Genomic DNA, 14,325 nt, shown 5'->3' on the forward strand with positions numbered 1-14,325 from the left:
GCTCTGTCACTCTTGCAGTAAAGAAGTTCTTCCTGATGTTAACGTGGAACTTCCTATGCTCCAGTTTACACCCATTGCCCCTTGTCCTATCACTGGATATCACTGAAAAAAGCCTCGCTCCATCATCCTGACACCTACCCTTTACATATTTGTAAACATTGATGAGGTCACCCCTCAGTCTCCTCTTCTCCAAGCTAAAGAGACCCAGCTCCCTCAGCCTCTCCTCATAAGGGAGATGTTCCACTCCCTTAATCATCTTTGTGGCTCTGCGCTGGACTCCTTCAAGCAATTCCCTGTCCTTCTTGAATTGAGGGGCCCAGAACTGGACACAATATTCCAGATGCGGCCTCACCAAGGCTGAGTAGAGGGGGAGGAGAACCTCTCTTGACCTACTAACCACTCCCTTTCTAATGCACCCTAAGATGCCATTTGCCTTCTTGGCCACAAGAGCACATTGCTGGCTCATGGTCATCCTCCTATCCACCAGGACCCCCAGGTCCCTTTCCCCTTCACTACTTTCCAGCAGGTCAACCCCCAACCTGTACTGGTACATGGGGTTGTTCTTCCCCAGATGCAAGACTCTACACTTGCCCTTGTTAAATTTCATCCAGTTTCTCCCCGCCCAACTCTCCAGCCTGTCCAGGTCTCGCTGAATGGCAGCACAGTCCTCTGGTGTGTCAGCCACTCCTCCCAGTTTTGTGTCATCAGCAAATTTGCTGAGGGTGCACTCAGTTCCCTCATCCAGGTCATTGATGAAAATATTAAACAGCACCGGTCCCAGCACCGACCCCTGAGGAACTCCACTAGTCACAGACCTCCAGCTAGATTCTGCGCCATTGACCACAACTCTCTGCCTTCTTCCTTTCAACCAGTTCTCGATCCACCTCACTACTTGATCGTCAAGCCCACACTTCCTTAGCTTATCTATGAGGATGCTGTGGGAGACAGTATCAAATGCCTTACTGAAATCAAGAAAAACTACATCTACCGCTCTACCATCATCCCTCCACCTAGTCACTTCCTCATAGAAGGCTATAAGGTTGGTCATACATGACTTCCCCCTCATAAAACCATGTTGGCTGTTCTTAATGACCCCCTCATCCTTGATATGCCTAGTGATGGAGTCAAGAATAAGTTGTTCCATCACCTTTCCAGGGATGGAGGTAAGGCTGACCGGTCTATAATTACCCGGGTCCTCCTTCTTGCCCTTCTTATAGATTGGTGTGACCTTTGCCATCCGCCAATCGATTAATTCTAACTAAGAGAGTTTTGGTTAAGAAATGTGCTTTTCATTTTAATCTCGTTTGAATTCAATTTTCTAATTAAAACGAAATTTCAGTTAATGTTTGAAAAAACAGGATGTAATTGTAAACTTTTCAGCCTTTTAATAGAATTTTAGTCAACTTCAATAGACATACACAACATAGCATGCAACAAGTGATGGTGAGGGCACTACGTTGGAAGAGGGAAGGTGAGCTTGTGAATTACTGTTGGCTTGGGAGGGAGGTGAATGTTCCTCAAGAGTGGCTGCTCTGTCTGTGAAGATACTGTTCTGCCTTTCTTATGTTCTTTTGTTTGTTTGTAGGGTTTTTTTTGGTTGGTTGGTTGTTTTTTTCCCCTCCAGATTAGTTTTGAATGGAAGTGGCAGATTGCTGTGCTTTATGAAACTTGCAGTTTCAGTGTGTGGGATTGGATCTAGCTAGCAATTGAAGTGGCTAGGTACTGCCCTGCATTGGGAGCAGTTGCAGAACCTAGCCTTACAACCACCGTAGGGACGCAGAAGAGACTTGCAGATTTTATAGACCCGAGAAGTTAGTAATCTGTGTAGCAAGATCAGAGAGATAATGCACAGGTAGCACAGGTAGCACAGCTAGCAAGAGAGAAAATAGTTCTCAAATCTCCAATACCATTTAAAGCACAGGGTCTTCTCTGTTTGAAATGTTAACTTACTGAAGTTTAATATCCTCTTTTAACAAAATTGACTTGGAGAAGAGACAGGAGAAAGTTCTAGTTTAGTTCTGTGAGAGACTATTAGTCTACCTTAATCTGGAATGAGGATAGAATTGATTCCCTTGTGAGAATTCATGGATGTTCAGTGCTTGCTTTGCCTGGTGTGCATGTCGGCTAAGATACTAGATAATGTCGGCTAAGATCAGGGGTTTGGTGTGGTGGTGGATTTTTACTGGTACCTATTGTTTAATCTTCATATATATATACATATATATATGAAAAAGTCAAGAAAAATCCCAAATACTGCTGTCAGCCACTTTACCAAAGCCTGTTTTTAACAGAAAATTGCATTATATAGATGCAAATAAAATATAATTATTTTGTGTTTATTAGTATACAAAATACTTTCTATTCATTGCAAAATAATACTTCAAAAATTAGAATACCGATGTAATTAATGGGGTTTCATTTCTACGTAACTGCTCATCATTCTGTGACTTTCCTCCCTACAACATTACCCAGCAGGAGCTGCTCCAGCAGAAAGTGTGTGTCTGAAAAGTAAAATTTACTTAAAGCTTTAGAATTTTGAAAGTAAAAAATAAAAATCCATGCCATTCAAAGGAGGCTTAAGGCAGTTTCAGAAATGCAGTAGCTGAAGAATGTGCAGAACAAACTCCATGTAAGCATGTTGATTGTAAGCTTTCTGCCATAACATTACCATTTATCAATCATATCTAAGCTTGAACTTAAAGGCCTGTTAAATGATTGAGCTGGTTTTTGTCTGACAGAACATTTAGGGGTGTGTTGCTTCAGATCGAGTTGCTTAGGCAGTGTAATACCCATGTTACTTCAAATCAGAAGTTGATTTGTATATTAATTTTAGAATAAACGTATGCATTTATCATACTAAATACTGTTTGGGGTTTTTTTCTTTTTTTTTTAATGCAGGTTTGTTGTTGAAGGTCATATTCCATATTTGAATATTTTCCAGCATTTTCCAGAGAAGATGAGATTATATGGACTTGATCTTAAGATCTTTTGCGTAGAGGTAATTTTTTTTTTCTTTAAGGGAATGATTAAAAAAAAAAAAGGAAAGACTAAAACTTAGTTATCTTGTGGTATTTTAGTGTTTTTTTTTTTGGGTCGCTGTACTAATAAATTGATTAAATCTGTTCTTCTGTGGGCTGATATTTCACATTATTGGAACCTGCGCAGAAACCGGTGCCCTCTGTGACTTGGAATGCTTTAATCTTTAACCAGTCTTACTAAGGTGATTACCTAAGTCAAAATAAAATCAATAAATACTTTTGGAGGAAAAGGTATTCAGAACTTCTCTTGGAAGACTCAGAAATAAGACTTGGCTTCGCATGTAGGGGCAATATATTATCCTTTTTGGTGCTTCTTTAAAATATCTCTTGAATTTGTTTGTAATTCTGTATTCTTTTCATGAAATATGGTTTAGATGCTATTTAAGTTGTTTTGTTTCTTCCTGTACTGGTTGAAATATCAAACCTAAAATCTACTTAAGGGGTTATGGCCCTTCTAGAAGCTGAATAGTGATGGACAGTCTTGGGTAAAATGTAAATTTCCCTTATTTAAGGTTATTATGTATTGTGGTAATGATTGCCCACTGGTGCTTGTGTTGCAAAGAAGTTTGTTATGGATTTTTGAAGTGTTCAAATAAAATCTTAGCTTTTAAGAGAAGAAAGCAGCAAATCTGCTAACAGGAAATCTAGGCTTTAGTCTGCTATAAGGTGTTTGTAGCCTAAGCTCTCAATGATGATGTTGCAAGTAATGTTACCATTCTCCAATAAGTAGTATTTTTAATACCACTGCTTTCCTGTCTGGATAAATAATAATTATGACCTCAACTGTTAAAAATAAGGGCATAATTTTAATATAAAACCTCTTGATTTCTTTTTCTGTCTTGTGTTTATTCTGTTAAGGAAAGATCTATTGAAATGTAGGCGTAAACTTTAAAAACAAAGCGTAACTGTTAATTTGCAATATCTCTGCCCTTCTTTACCTCCATCCTGTGGAGGAGTTTTTGTCTCTCAAAAATGGCTACATAGAACTTGTATTCTGGATAGAACAAATAAAATACCCCACCCCCCCATCCTACAAATCACACAAGTCACATGAATTGCAGCTGTCAAAGTTACACTACACCTCAAAGTGGGAGGTCTGCTTTGCAGAGAGGAGATGACAATTGGAGGATCCTTGTGCTTTCTTTTAGGATAGAGTTTTTCTTGCATGCAGGATGGTCTGATGCCAATACTGAAGGTGATGTCATAGAATCGTCACAGAATCATAGAATGTTTAGAGTTGGAAATTACCTTAAGATCATCTAGCTCCAACTCCCCTGCCCATGGGCAGGGATAGGCTGAGGAAGTTGGGGCTGTTCAGCCTGGAGAAGAGAAGGCTGCCTGGAGACTTCATAGCAGCCTTCAAGTATCTGAAGGGGGCCTATAGGGATGCTGGGGAGGGACTCTTTGTCAGGGACTGTAGTGACAGGACAAGGGGTAATGGGTTAAAACTTAAACAGGGGAAGTTTAGATTGGATATAAGGAGGAAATTCTTTCCTGTTAGGGTGCTGAGGCACTGGAATGGGTTGCCCAGGAAGGTTGTGAGTGCTCCATCCCTGGCAGTGTTCAAGGCCAGGTTGGATGAAGCCTTGTGTGGGATGGTTTAGTGTGAGGTGTCCCTGCCTATGACAGGGGGGGTTGGAACTAGATGATCTTGAGGTCCTTTCCAACCCTAACTATTCTATAATTCTATGATTCTGTGTCACCCAAGGTTCTGTCCAGCCTGGCCTTGGACACTGCCAGGGATGGAGCTTTCACAGCTTCCCTGGGCAATCCATTCCAGTGCCTCACAACCCTCACAGTAAAGAACTTCTTCCTTACGTCTAACCTGAACTTCCCCGATTTAAGTTTAAACCTGTTACACCTTGTCCTATCACTGCAGTCCCTGATGAAGAGTCCCTCTGGCATCCTTCTGTCATCAATCCTTGTGAGCTTACTTTCTCCCAGAGCTGTTGGTTCAGATTATTCTACTGTCCCTCCACAAGCACATTTCCACTGTGGATTGTAGCATGTCCTAATGTGGGAACGGGACTTCACAATTTTGAGAGCCAGAAGCTGGTCAATTTAATCTTTTTCCACCTTTATATAAAAGAGGAAGTTTTTCCACTTCACCCTCTGTCTTAAACACCTGTACAGCGTATATGCACTTTACTTTTTTCACAAACTGGTATAAAATCCCCAAGATCATATTGCTTATGATGAATCTGTATCTAGTGTGGTCTGTTGCTTAGTTTACAGGAAATTGGTGATCTAAAAACTGAATGTGTGACTTTTGACCTCCATCTTCTTTGCGATTCTGACACCTGCACCCTTCACTTCCGACGTATAAAGTAGATACACATACTAATCAAGTCATCATCTCTTAAACTTTGTTTTCATTGAGATTGTATAGTTTTCCAGCCACTCCAGTATTATTGTGGCTTCTTCTTTCTAGGAATATCTGCTCCCTGCTTTACCTTCAATGTTCCTTTAGTAATGCATCCTCAGGTTTATTTCGTTTTAACATTTATTACTACATCATTGGGCTGAAAATTGAAAAAACCTTACTAGCTGTTTCCTACACCTTGTATTTCAGGACCGATCTTGCTGGTCGTTGCGGCTCTGAGATTACCAGTAGTTCACTGTATCTAGTTTTGACATCTGAGTTTTGAGAAATTCAAGAGATGAGGTTATTGTCCTGGAGCAGGAAGTCAGATTGTGTAATACTTCATCCTGAAAATGCAGCCTACATTCTTTTCTCCTTGGTGTTCTGTATATAACATTCTATAGACAATTATCTTCAAAACATTTATGGGATTATGACTGTTAAGAACCAGGGAGGTAAAATGCCCTAATGCCATGTTGTGCTTCAAGTCTGGTGAATATGAGCTACAAAAATGTTCAAAGATCTTGGTAATTGACAGGACTATTCAACATGTCTCTTTTTTTATTTGTATTTTGAACAGATTTTTAGTGCATTTAGCCGTGTCCTGTGCTAATTCCCTGCAGCCCAAATTTGAGTTAACTAGTTATTTCCTAGTAGCTTGAAGGATTTAAAGTCATACTAAGTATCGTTCTAAGTATCCATTAAGTACAAGTGAAGCTTAACTTGGTAAGGCTCAGCTTGTATAAAAACAATCTCAATGGCTTAAAGTTGATTTATTATTTTTTAAGTGGCAATTTGCCAGATAGCAAAAATGTACTGAATTTGTACAAGATTGAGTGTGATAGCTTTAAAAAAATAAGTGCAATAATTATTACAAGGTGAGTCACATCTACTTTCTATCTTTCTGTGTAGTGACGTGTATGTGTACACGCACAAGGGGTTTTTTGTGCCTCATCATCTCTGTGTGACTACTCTCAGTCTTTCCAGCTGATGAACTTCTGTGCTGTCTAACGCAAGAACAGAGCCCGTATCACTGACAGTTTTTCCCTGTCCTGTGTACAGTTTGGCAGTTAGAGGTGATTGCAGCATCAGTCATACAAGGAGAGGCTGGGAAAGCTGGGATTTTTATCACTGTGAAGGCTGGGGGGGGATTTCAGTAATGAGTATAAATATCTGGGCAGAAAGGAGTGGGGATGGAGTCAGGCACTCCTCAGTGGTGCACAATTGAAGGACAGGAGTCAATGGGCAATTCCATTTAAGCATAACACTTTTTTACTGTAAGGGTGATTGAATGCTGGAACAGGCAGCCCTGAGCCACTGTGCATCTCCATATCTTTGGAGATGCACAAAACCTGACTGGACACAATCCTGAGCAACTTGCTGTAGTTGACCCTGCTTTGAGCAGAGGCGTTGGACACTCCAGAGGTCCCTTCCAACCTCAAGTATGCTATGAGTCAAATGGTATAGTATGCCTTGTATTCTGTTTCACATTTTCAATGTAGGTGGCAGATTAGAGCTTCATATTTTAGTAATTGAACAGCTAATAAGAAGGGCGTAATTCTTCACTCTGCCAAACTGAATTTGGGATACTTGCCACATGTATGGTGTCTGGACACCTCTGTCCAGCAGCCTGGGAGCTCTGGGTGTGACTGCTTCGTAAATAAAAAGGAGCCTCCACCTCTCCCTATCACCTTTATCATGATGCATAACTGTTAGACATGTTTTAGTCCTAGCTGGAGGTAAGTTCTACCTCACAAGTATCTTATGACAGTTAAAAGTACTTTGCAAAGAAGATCTTTGTGTAATGTGAATAGTTTGTCTTCCATATGTGTTTCATCATTCCATTGCTCCAAGTCTGTTTTCTAAGCCTTCACTTGATTAGTCATCCTATTTATCCCTTCCTCTATTAAAATCATACGTATGTTAGGAGCTAGCCTTTGGTAAATGGGTTTTACCTAAATGCACCATCAGAGGGTTCACAAGCGCAAATAGCATCAGTAGCAGGATGCTCCTGCTTAGTTCTTAGTTCAGTTCTAAGTTCCCAATACAGAAGAAGAAAAGCAAGTTTTCATCTTGCTCTGCAAAATTTCCTTTTCCTAAAGCAAGTATTCTTATTCCATTTCATTAAACCCCTTTTTTATACCTCAAAAAAGACTGAAATATTAAAGTTTTGGGGTTTGTTCTATGCAGGATATCGAGGTTTGTTTGGTTTTGTGCTGGTTTTTTGTTTGGGTTTTTTTTGCTATTTGCAATTTGTTTAACTACAGTAAATCCCTGTTGCCCTTGAGGCTTGTGCCAGTAGCCAGTGGTCTTTGACGAGCACAGTCATCTTTTCTCTTTGGGTGGAAGCCACAGCCTGGGCATCTTTGTTTCTTTTTTATTGCATGGGATACCTATTTCTTTAAGAGCCTGCTGGTGTAGGAGTTTAAATGAATTTGTAAATTAGTAGTGGTATATATAAAGTTTCATGGCTAATTTGATTTCAGCTTGTTTTATTGATAGTATCTGTCATCCAGTGGAGCTACACACAAATTCCGTCTTCCATTTCTGCTTGAAGTAGGGATATATCCTTAACATACACATCCTTTAGTTTGCTTTTAAGGATTTATGTTTATCCTCATACAAAATTAATTCAAACATCCCTTTTCTCTCAGGCTAGCAACAGCTTGTCCTTGCCATAGATCTGTTTTTCCTTATATTTTTGTCTCAGGACTGTATACCCAATTATCTTTTATGTAATTACTTTGTTTGTTTAAAGTTGGTTCTGCTTTGCTATCTCAAGTTTACCTTTCATTATTTGTTATAAAAGTCATTACTTTTTGGCGTATTTTACCCTTGATGCATTGCAGACTGATTTTGGTTTTTTCATGTCCAAAAATACTTTTTGTTTTTTATTCTTATATTCTGAACATGCACACGCGAACTTGAATTTATGTGTATATATAGGTAAGCAGGTCACTCCCATGGCTGTTGAGCAACATGATTTACTGAAGTATCGAAGATAACAAACACGTCACTTTGGAGTATGTGCTGTGTGCAACAGGATAGGTGTAGTCTCATAAATATCCTTCAGATCCTGTTGTTCTGAAGAGCTTTGGGAATGGTCATCTTTTTTGGTGCACAAGTATCTGGGCTTGGCAAGGAGCCCCATGTGTGACCTCAGTGGTGTTCCCTTCTCTCGATCTCTCCTCCAACTTTAAAATAACTTCTTTTTCATAAAGTTATTAAGAATCTCTATTGATTTTTTTTGTCCTCAGGAGTGGGGGGCTAAGGGAAAGTTAATATTGGTAGGTGTTAGATCAGTTCTGTTCAGAATTGTCCACCAATCTGCCCTCAGAGACAAATGAAACAGTTATTTACCAAATTATCATTGCTATGTTGTCTGCTCTGCAGTGTGGTCATGGAAAGGCTTCTCCATATAGTCCTTTCTCTTTTTTCTTGGACTTTTTTAATCTTAGATAGAAGTAATTGCACAGTTCTGTCTGAAACCTTCTGTCTTCTGCAAGGCCACTGAATGCTTCAGTATTGACAGTGGTGTTGATAGACCTTGCTCTCTAGGAACTTTTATCTTAAAAATGTTTCCTTTCTTGTTTTACGATTTAATTCCATTCTTCTCTGTCTTCCTCTGTGTTCATTTTAGTTTTGGTTTTTGTTTGATATTTTTAATAATTCGTTGAGTATTGCTTCCTATAACAAGAAATGTACTTTAGACAGCTTTAACCTTGCAATGTGAGAAAATTAATACCCAGGTTACTTTTTGTTTGTCTAAGTATACATTGGAATGTTTTTGTTTCCTCTTTACATATCCTGCCTCCAACTTAGCCATGTTAACCCAAGTTCTGTTTAGTTTGAATGCTGCTCTATATAATTCACCTATTTCCATCCCTAGATGTCTTGATTCTTAAATAACTCCTAGTGTCACTCTAAAGATTTTATTATGATACAGAAATGCTTTCTAAACTTCCAGCTGAGAGGGATGTTAGCATCTTCCTTACCTTTGCATGTGGAAAATTCTTGAATGCTTTCTGGTAAGGTGAGTAATATGCAGTGCTTGTCAGAAATCAGTGTTGTCATAAAACTAAAAAGTACATGTCAGGATTTTCTCCCACCTCTTCTCCTTTCACCTAACTGAAAGGCTTCTTGTTTCTTTCTTCTCCCTGATATATATAAATATATATATATGTATTTTCAGGCTTAATAGCCTATTATTCTACATTAAAATCATGTCTATTTTTGTCTGTGTTGGATTAGGGCAGTAGCTCTGGCCAACTCTGCATTGTTTTCACTTTAATAAGAGTTTTAATTCTTAGTCCAATATGAATTGATGATGGGAGGAATTTAGAAAGAAATATTTGCTGCCCTAAGAAAAGGTCTACTTCATCCAGAGCCTTCCTTTTCCTCAAAGTAAGCTGGGTTAGGTGTTGAAGTCAGTATAATGTTTTTATAAAGCAGACTGGAAAACTTTAGCACTTTTGAGAATGTGCTACTTCAGTGCAGAGTGTTTTATTCTATTTGATGGTTTGGGTTTATTTTATTTTATTTGAGCTGGAGGAGTATATACTTTGCAGTCATGCATTCACACACCCACCCACCCCACCCCCAGCCTGGATTATTAAATTTCTTTCCTCTTTTATTTGGGAATGAAAGGCTTGCTTTAAACATTGAGAGATGATCATCTCTATGCTGTCTGGAAACTTGCCAATTCTTTGCTTTCTTCTTTTATAGTGTTCATAGCTTCTATTTTCTTTTGTTCTTTTCTTCCGTTTCTTTCTTTACAATTTTGGGTTTTTTTTTTTTTTTTAATTTTGCTTGGTTTTATTCCTGGCAGCACTTTTGTATCCGTATTTCCCTGCCACTAATCCTTCTGCCACCCATCTCTCTATGTCAGCTTCAATCAAATCTCACTTCTGCTGAGGATTTGAGAGATCCGATTTCTGAGGTGAATTTGCCAAGGTACTGCTCTGCTATGAAGGATGCTTCTGTTTTTGCTCCTTTGTTCTGCGTGCTTTGCTTTCCAGCAGAGCAGCGCTTGAGTTTTGAGTACAATTATGAGTTACATTCCTCTCTCTCTACTGAGACTTTGCATTAATCTGATTTGGGTTCCCTTTAGCTATCCCATAAAGAAGGAAAAAGTGTTTTCAGAGCAGCTCCTTTTGGGAGCTGGAGCTTCAGTCAGCTGTCTCCTCTCCTGACCTTTTGCTTGACTGACAGGATATTTTTAGCTTTCCTTTTTTCCCATTACCATTGTATTATTTTGTTCAGGATCCATGCCAAGCTAATAATTCTGGAGTTCCTGAATCTCCCCTTTTTACATTTTTTAAAATGCTGCATATTAATTTGGATTGTCCTTTGATGTTTATAATTTCTTACGATTATTTAAAAACCAACATTTGTGTTTCTGAGAGCTTCTCAGTTACTTCCTTGAAGCTTCTTGTGTATAAATTATCTGGGCCTCTCCTTTGTAAAGCACTCAGTTTTATCAGATACTGCTTTGCTTTTTTTCAGACATAATTTTTCTTTTCCTTGCATATAATTTTAACGAGATGGGTTCATATGCATTTTCTAGTTACAGAACAATCTTGCCTTTTCTTCACATTTGTTTCATGACTTACCCATTTACCCGTGACATTGAAATGCAGGGGTTTTGGTGATTTTTGTTTTTGAGTTTCCCTGCTGCTCAGTCTTGTTTCATTTCAAAATATCCGTAGTGTTCTTTCTTGGCTGTTTTTTATCCAGGAGCACTGTGCAGTCAAAACCCCCATCTGCTTCAAAACGGGGTTCTTTTATTTGTGGTTTTTCCTTTAGTCCGTTATACCACAACAAAAAGTGTAGTGACCTACCAGAACTGTATTTGGAGAGGTCTAAAGTGTGTGCTTTCATATCCCGGAGCAACACAGTTTTATATCATTCACTATTCTACTTGAGAACAAGGTTTAAACTCAGAACTTGTGTCCTTGTGCAGGGTTACTGAATGTGGGACTTACCTTCCAGGTTCAGAATGTTGATGTAGTGTTAAATCATTTAAGTTACAATCTTGCTGAATGTTACTGAGTTAATACTATGGCAGAAGGGTTAAATATACCAAACTTCAGATTTAGGTGTCTGATTCTCTTCATTACAGGCAACATTACAATTGGAATATGGTTATTAATACTTGAGCTGTACAAACATTTTGTGCCTTGTGACCATCTAACAACTCAGTTCCTCTGTAAAAACTGGTTTGAATTAATTGGGGATGTGCCACAAAAATGTACTTGAATCAATTCAGCATTGTTCAAGCATAGTAAAAGCCATTTTGTTTTGTAAATTTAGCTGTCAATTTAAGTAGTTTAAGACACCTCCTTATTTGATTTCCCTGTGAATGTTGGGGGCAGAAGAACTGTCAGGTAGCCTGGAGGAAAACTTCAGACTGGAGGGTTTCTCATGGATTAAGAAAAGATGATTGCACAGTATTTTGATGATTACCTGCTGTATACAACCAAAACTAGGATTTGGTTGTAGTCTTCAGCTTTTGAGGCTAATGGCTTTACGTTAGAAGTAATTTTGCATTCAATACTCATTAATTTCTAGTAACTTCTGCCAGTTGGTTATAAAGTGTGAGAGGGTTCATGTAATTTATTGGTTGAAGAGTTTGGCTATGTTCTGACCAGAAGTAGCATCAGTATTACAGGTTTCTTGAAAACTAGTTCTTTGAATTTACAATACTGAATAACACATGGAAACTGTCTATCGCATCTCTGTCTAGGTGTATTCCTCAGCTTATTCATGTTGGAAACACCTGTTTGCATTTTCTTGTTAGATACTTTAAGCTGCTTCTGTTTGGTTTCCTGCAGTCAGGACATATCACAAATTCATTAAAATATTTTACTGTGTTTGAAGTGCCTAAACTTAGAAAGATAGGAAGCTTTGAAAAGTAGCTTCCAAGGCTTCCCTGGGAGGCTTTGAAGAGTAGCTCTCTCTCACACTGGGAACATTTTCATTAACTTACGTGTAGATAGTAAGAAGGATAGATGGAGATTAGCAGAGGAACTGTTATTAGAGTATTGATGCTTCTCTCTTCTTGCCTACGCTCAGTCCTTTTCCTGTAGGGCTGGGCAAGCTTGTAGAGTTTGCATGTTGCTTTCACTCACAGTGGTAATTCTTCCCACCTTGCACCAACAACAAAGCCTAAGTACTTCTTCATCATTCTTTCAAATACAGAAAACATGAATAGCTTCTCACACAGTCAAATAGATGAGCAGTGAACTTTATTGCAGGACAGGAAAGAGTAAGGTCTGTACTCAAACCAGGGAAGAGCTTTGGAATGGCAATAGAGCACATTGCTCATACCTGCCTTTCTCCAAATGGTAGAGCCAGGGGCTAGATAGTCTGGGTAAACTCTAAGCCTACATAGCATAAGCTTGTATGAAGCTCTAATCTTGATCACTGAAAATCCTTAGAAATCTCACGATGACTGTTTTTAGCATCACTAAAAATAGAGGTATTTGTCCTGCTCTTCAGGCTAATTCCTCCCTTAGGTTTGCTAATATCATTCTTTGCTTGTACCCTAAATCGGATGCAATGTGGCTGAGTGCTTTTATACAGCAAATGGTATGCCATTCTTTGTGATTGTTTTATATCAAATATGCTATTTATGGTACTATAATTTCATCAACTTAAAAGCAGAAGGATTAGCATTTGTTTCATTACAAAGTTTTGAGTATCTGAATAGAAGTTTATAAACTTGACAGTATTTCTTAAGTGCTGGTATTTCTTTAGTTGAGGGTGTGGATTTAGTCTCCTAATTATAGTACTCTTCTAGGAGGGGCAGATGAAGTGAATCACTGTTCTAGGGCTTTATGTTTTTTGTCCCACTGTCTAAGGAGGAGTGAAATTCCTCTGTACACCTTTGTATTCTGAATATTGCATGAGGGAGGTCACTGTACTGACATTCTTACGGTGGAGATGATTTATACCATTTGGTGACTCTTTGGTATTGCTAGTTTGATAGATGACAACGATGCATTCTCTAAACTGACACCATTGTTTTGACTGCTGGTATGTTAAATCATTTTCTAGTCTGAAAATGGTTTTTAAGATAAAATGGTCTGCTGACCATTTTTGATGAGTAAACCTTGTAAGAAAAGATTAGATGCATATCATTGATGTAAGCTGAAACTACCTACACTTGCAGAAGTGCCTTTTAAAGAAGAATGATAAATTAAATAAAAAATCCCAGTACAAAAAAAAGTATACTGCAAGTTGCTTTGTTGTCTTCATTCTACTTAGTCTTGGGGTTTTTTCACTTTTATTCCCATCCTTCCTATAGAATCATAGAATAGTTAGGGTTGGAAAGGACCTCAAGATCATCTAGTTCCAACCCCCCTGCCATGGGCAGGGACACTTCACACTAAACCATCCCACACAAGGCTTCATCCAACCTGGCCTTGAACACCGCCAGGGATGGAGCACTCACAACATCCCTGGGCAACCCATTCCAGTGTCTCACCACCCTAACAGGAAAGAATTTCCTCCTTATATCCAATCTAAACTTCCCCTGTTTAAGTTTTAACCCGTTACCCCTTGTCCTGTCACTACAGTCCCTAATGAAGAGTCCCTTCCCAGCATCCCTATAGTCCCCCTTCAGATACTGGAAGGCTGCTATGAGGTTTCCACGCAGCCTTCTCTTCTCCAGGCTGAACAGCCCCAGCTTCCTCAGCCTGTCTTCATACGGGAGGTGCTCCAGTCGCCTGATCATCCTCGTGGCCCTCCTATGGACTTGTTCCAGCAGTTCCATGTCCTTTTTATGTTGAGGACACCAGAACTGCACACAATACTCCAGGTGAGGTCTCACAAGAGCGGAGTAGAGGGGCAGGATCACCTCCTTGGACCTGCTGGTCACGCTCCTTTTGATGCAGCCCAGGATACGGTTGGCTTTCTGGGCTG

The 14,325-nt window shown here is 39.1% G+C and overlaps 1 protein-coding gene across 3 annotated transcripts in view; it reads left to right on the forward strand.

The window, feature by feature from the left end:
• The window catches only part of TAF1B (TATA-box binding protein associated factor, RNA polymerase I subunit B), a 58,090-nt gene that overhangs the window by 14,296 nt on the left and 29,469 nt on the right, over nt 1-14,325 (forward strand). For all 3 annotated transcript variants that reach the window (XM_065681604.1, XM_065681606.1, XM_065681605.1), the window contains exon 8: nt 2,899-2,998. In XM_065681604.1, the coding sequence (XP_065537676.1) occupies nt 2,899-2,998 (100 nt within the window). The remainder of the gene's footprint in view (nt 1-2,898; nt 2,999-14,325) is intronic.

The sequence above is a fragment of the Lathamus discolor genome, chromosome 5, assembly GCF_037157495.1.
Source record: "Lathamus discolor isolate bLatDis1 chromosome 5, bLatDis1.hap1, whole genome shotgun sequence".
NCBI classification, from domain to species: domain Eukaryota; kingdom Metazoa; phylum Chordata; class Aves; order Psittaciformes; family Psittacidae; genus Lathamus; species Lathamus discolor.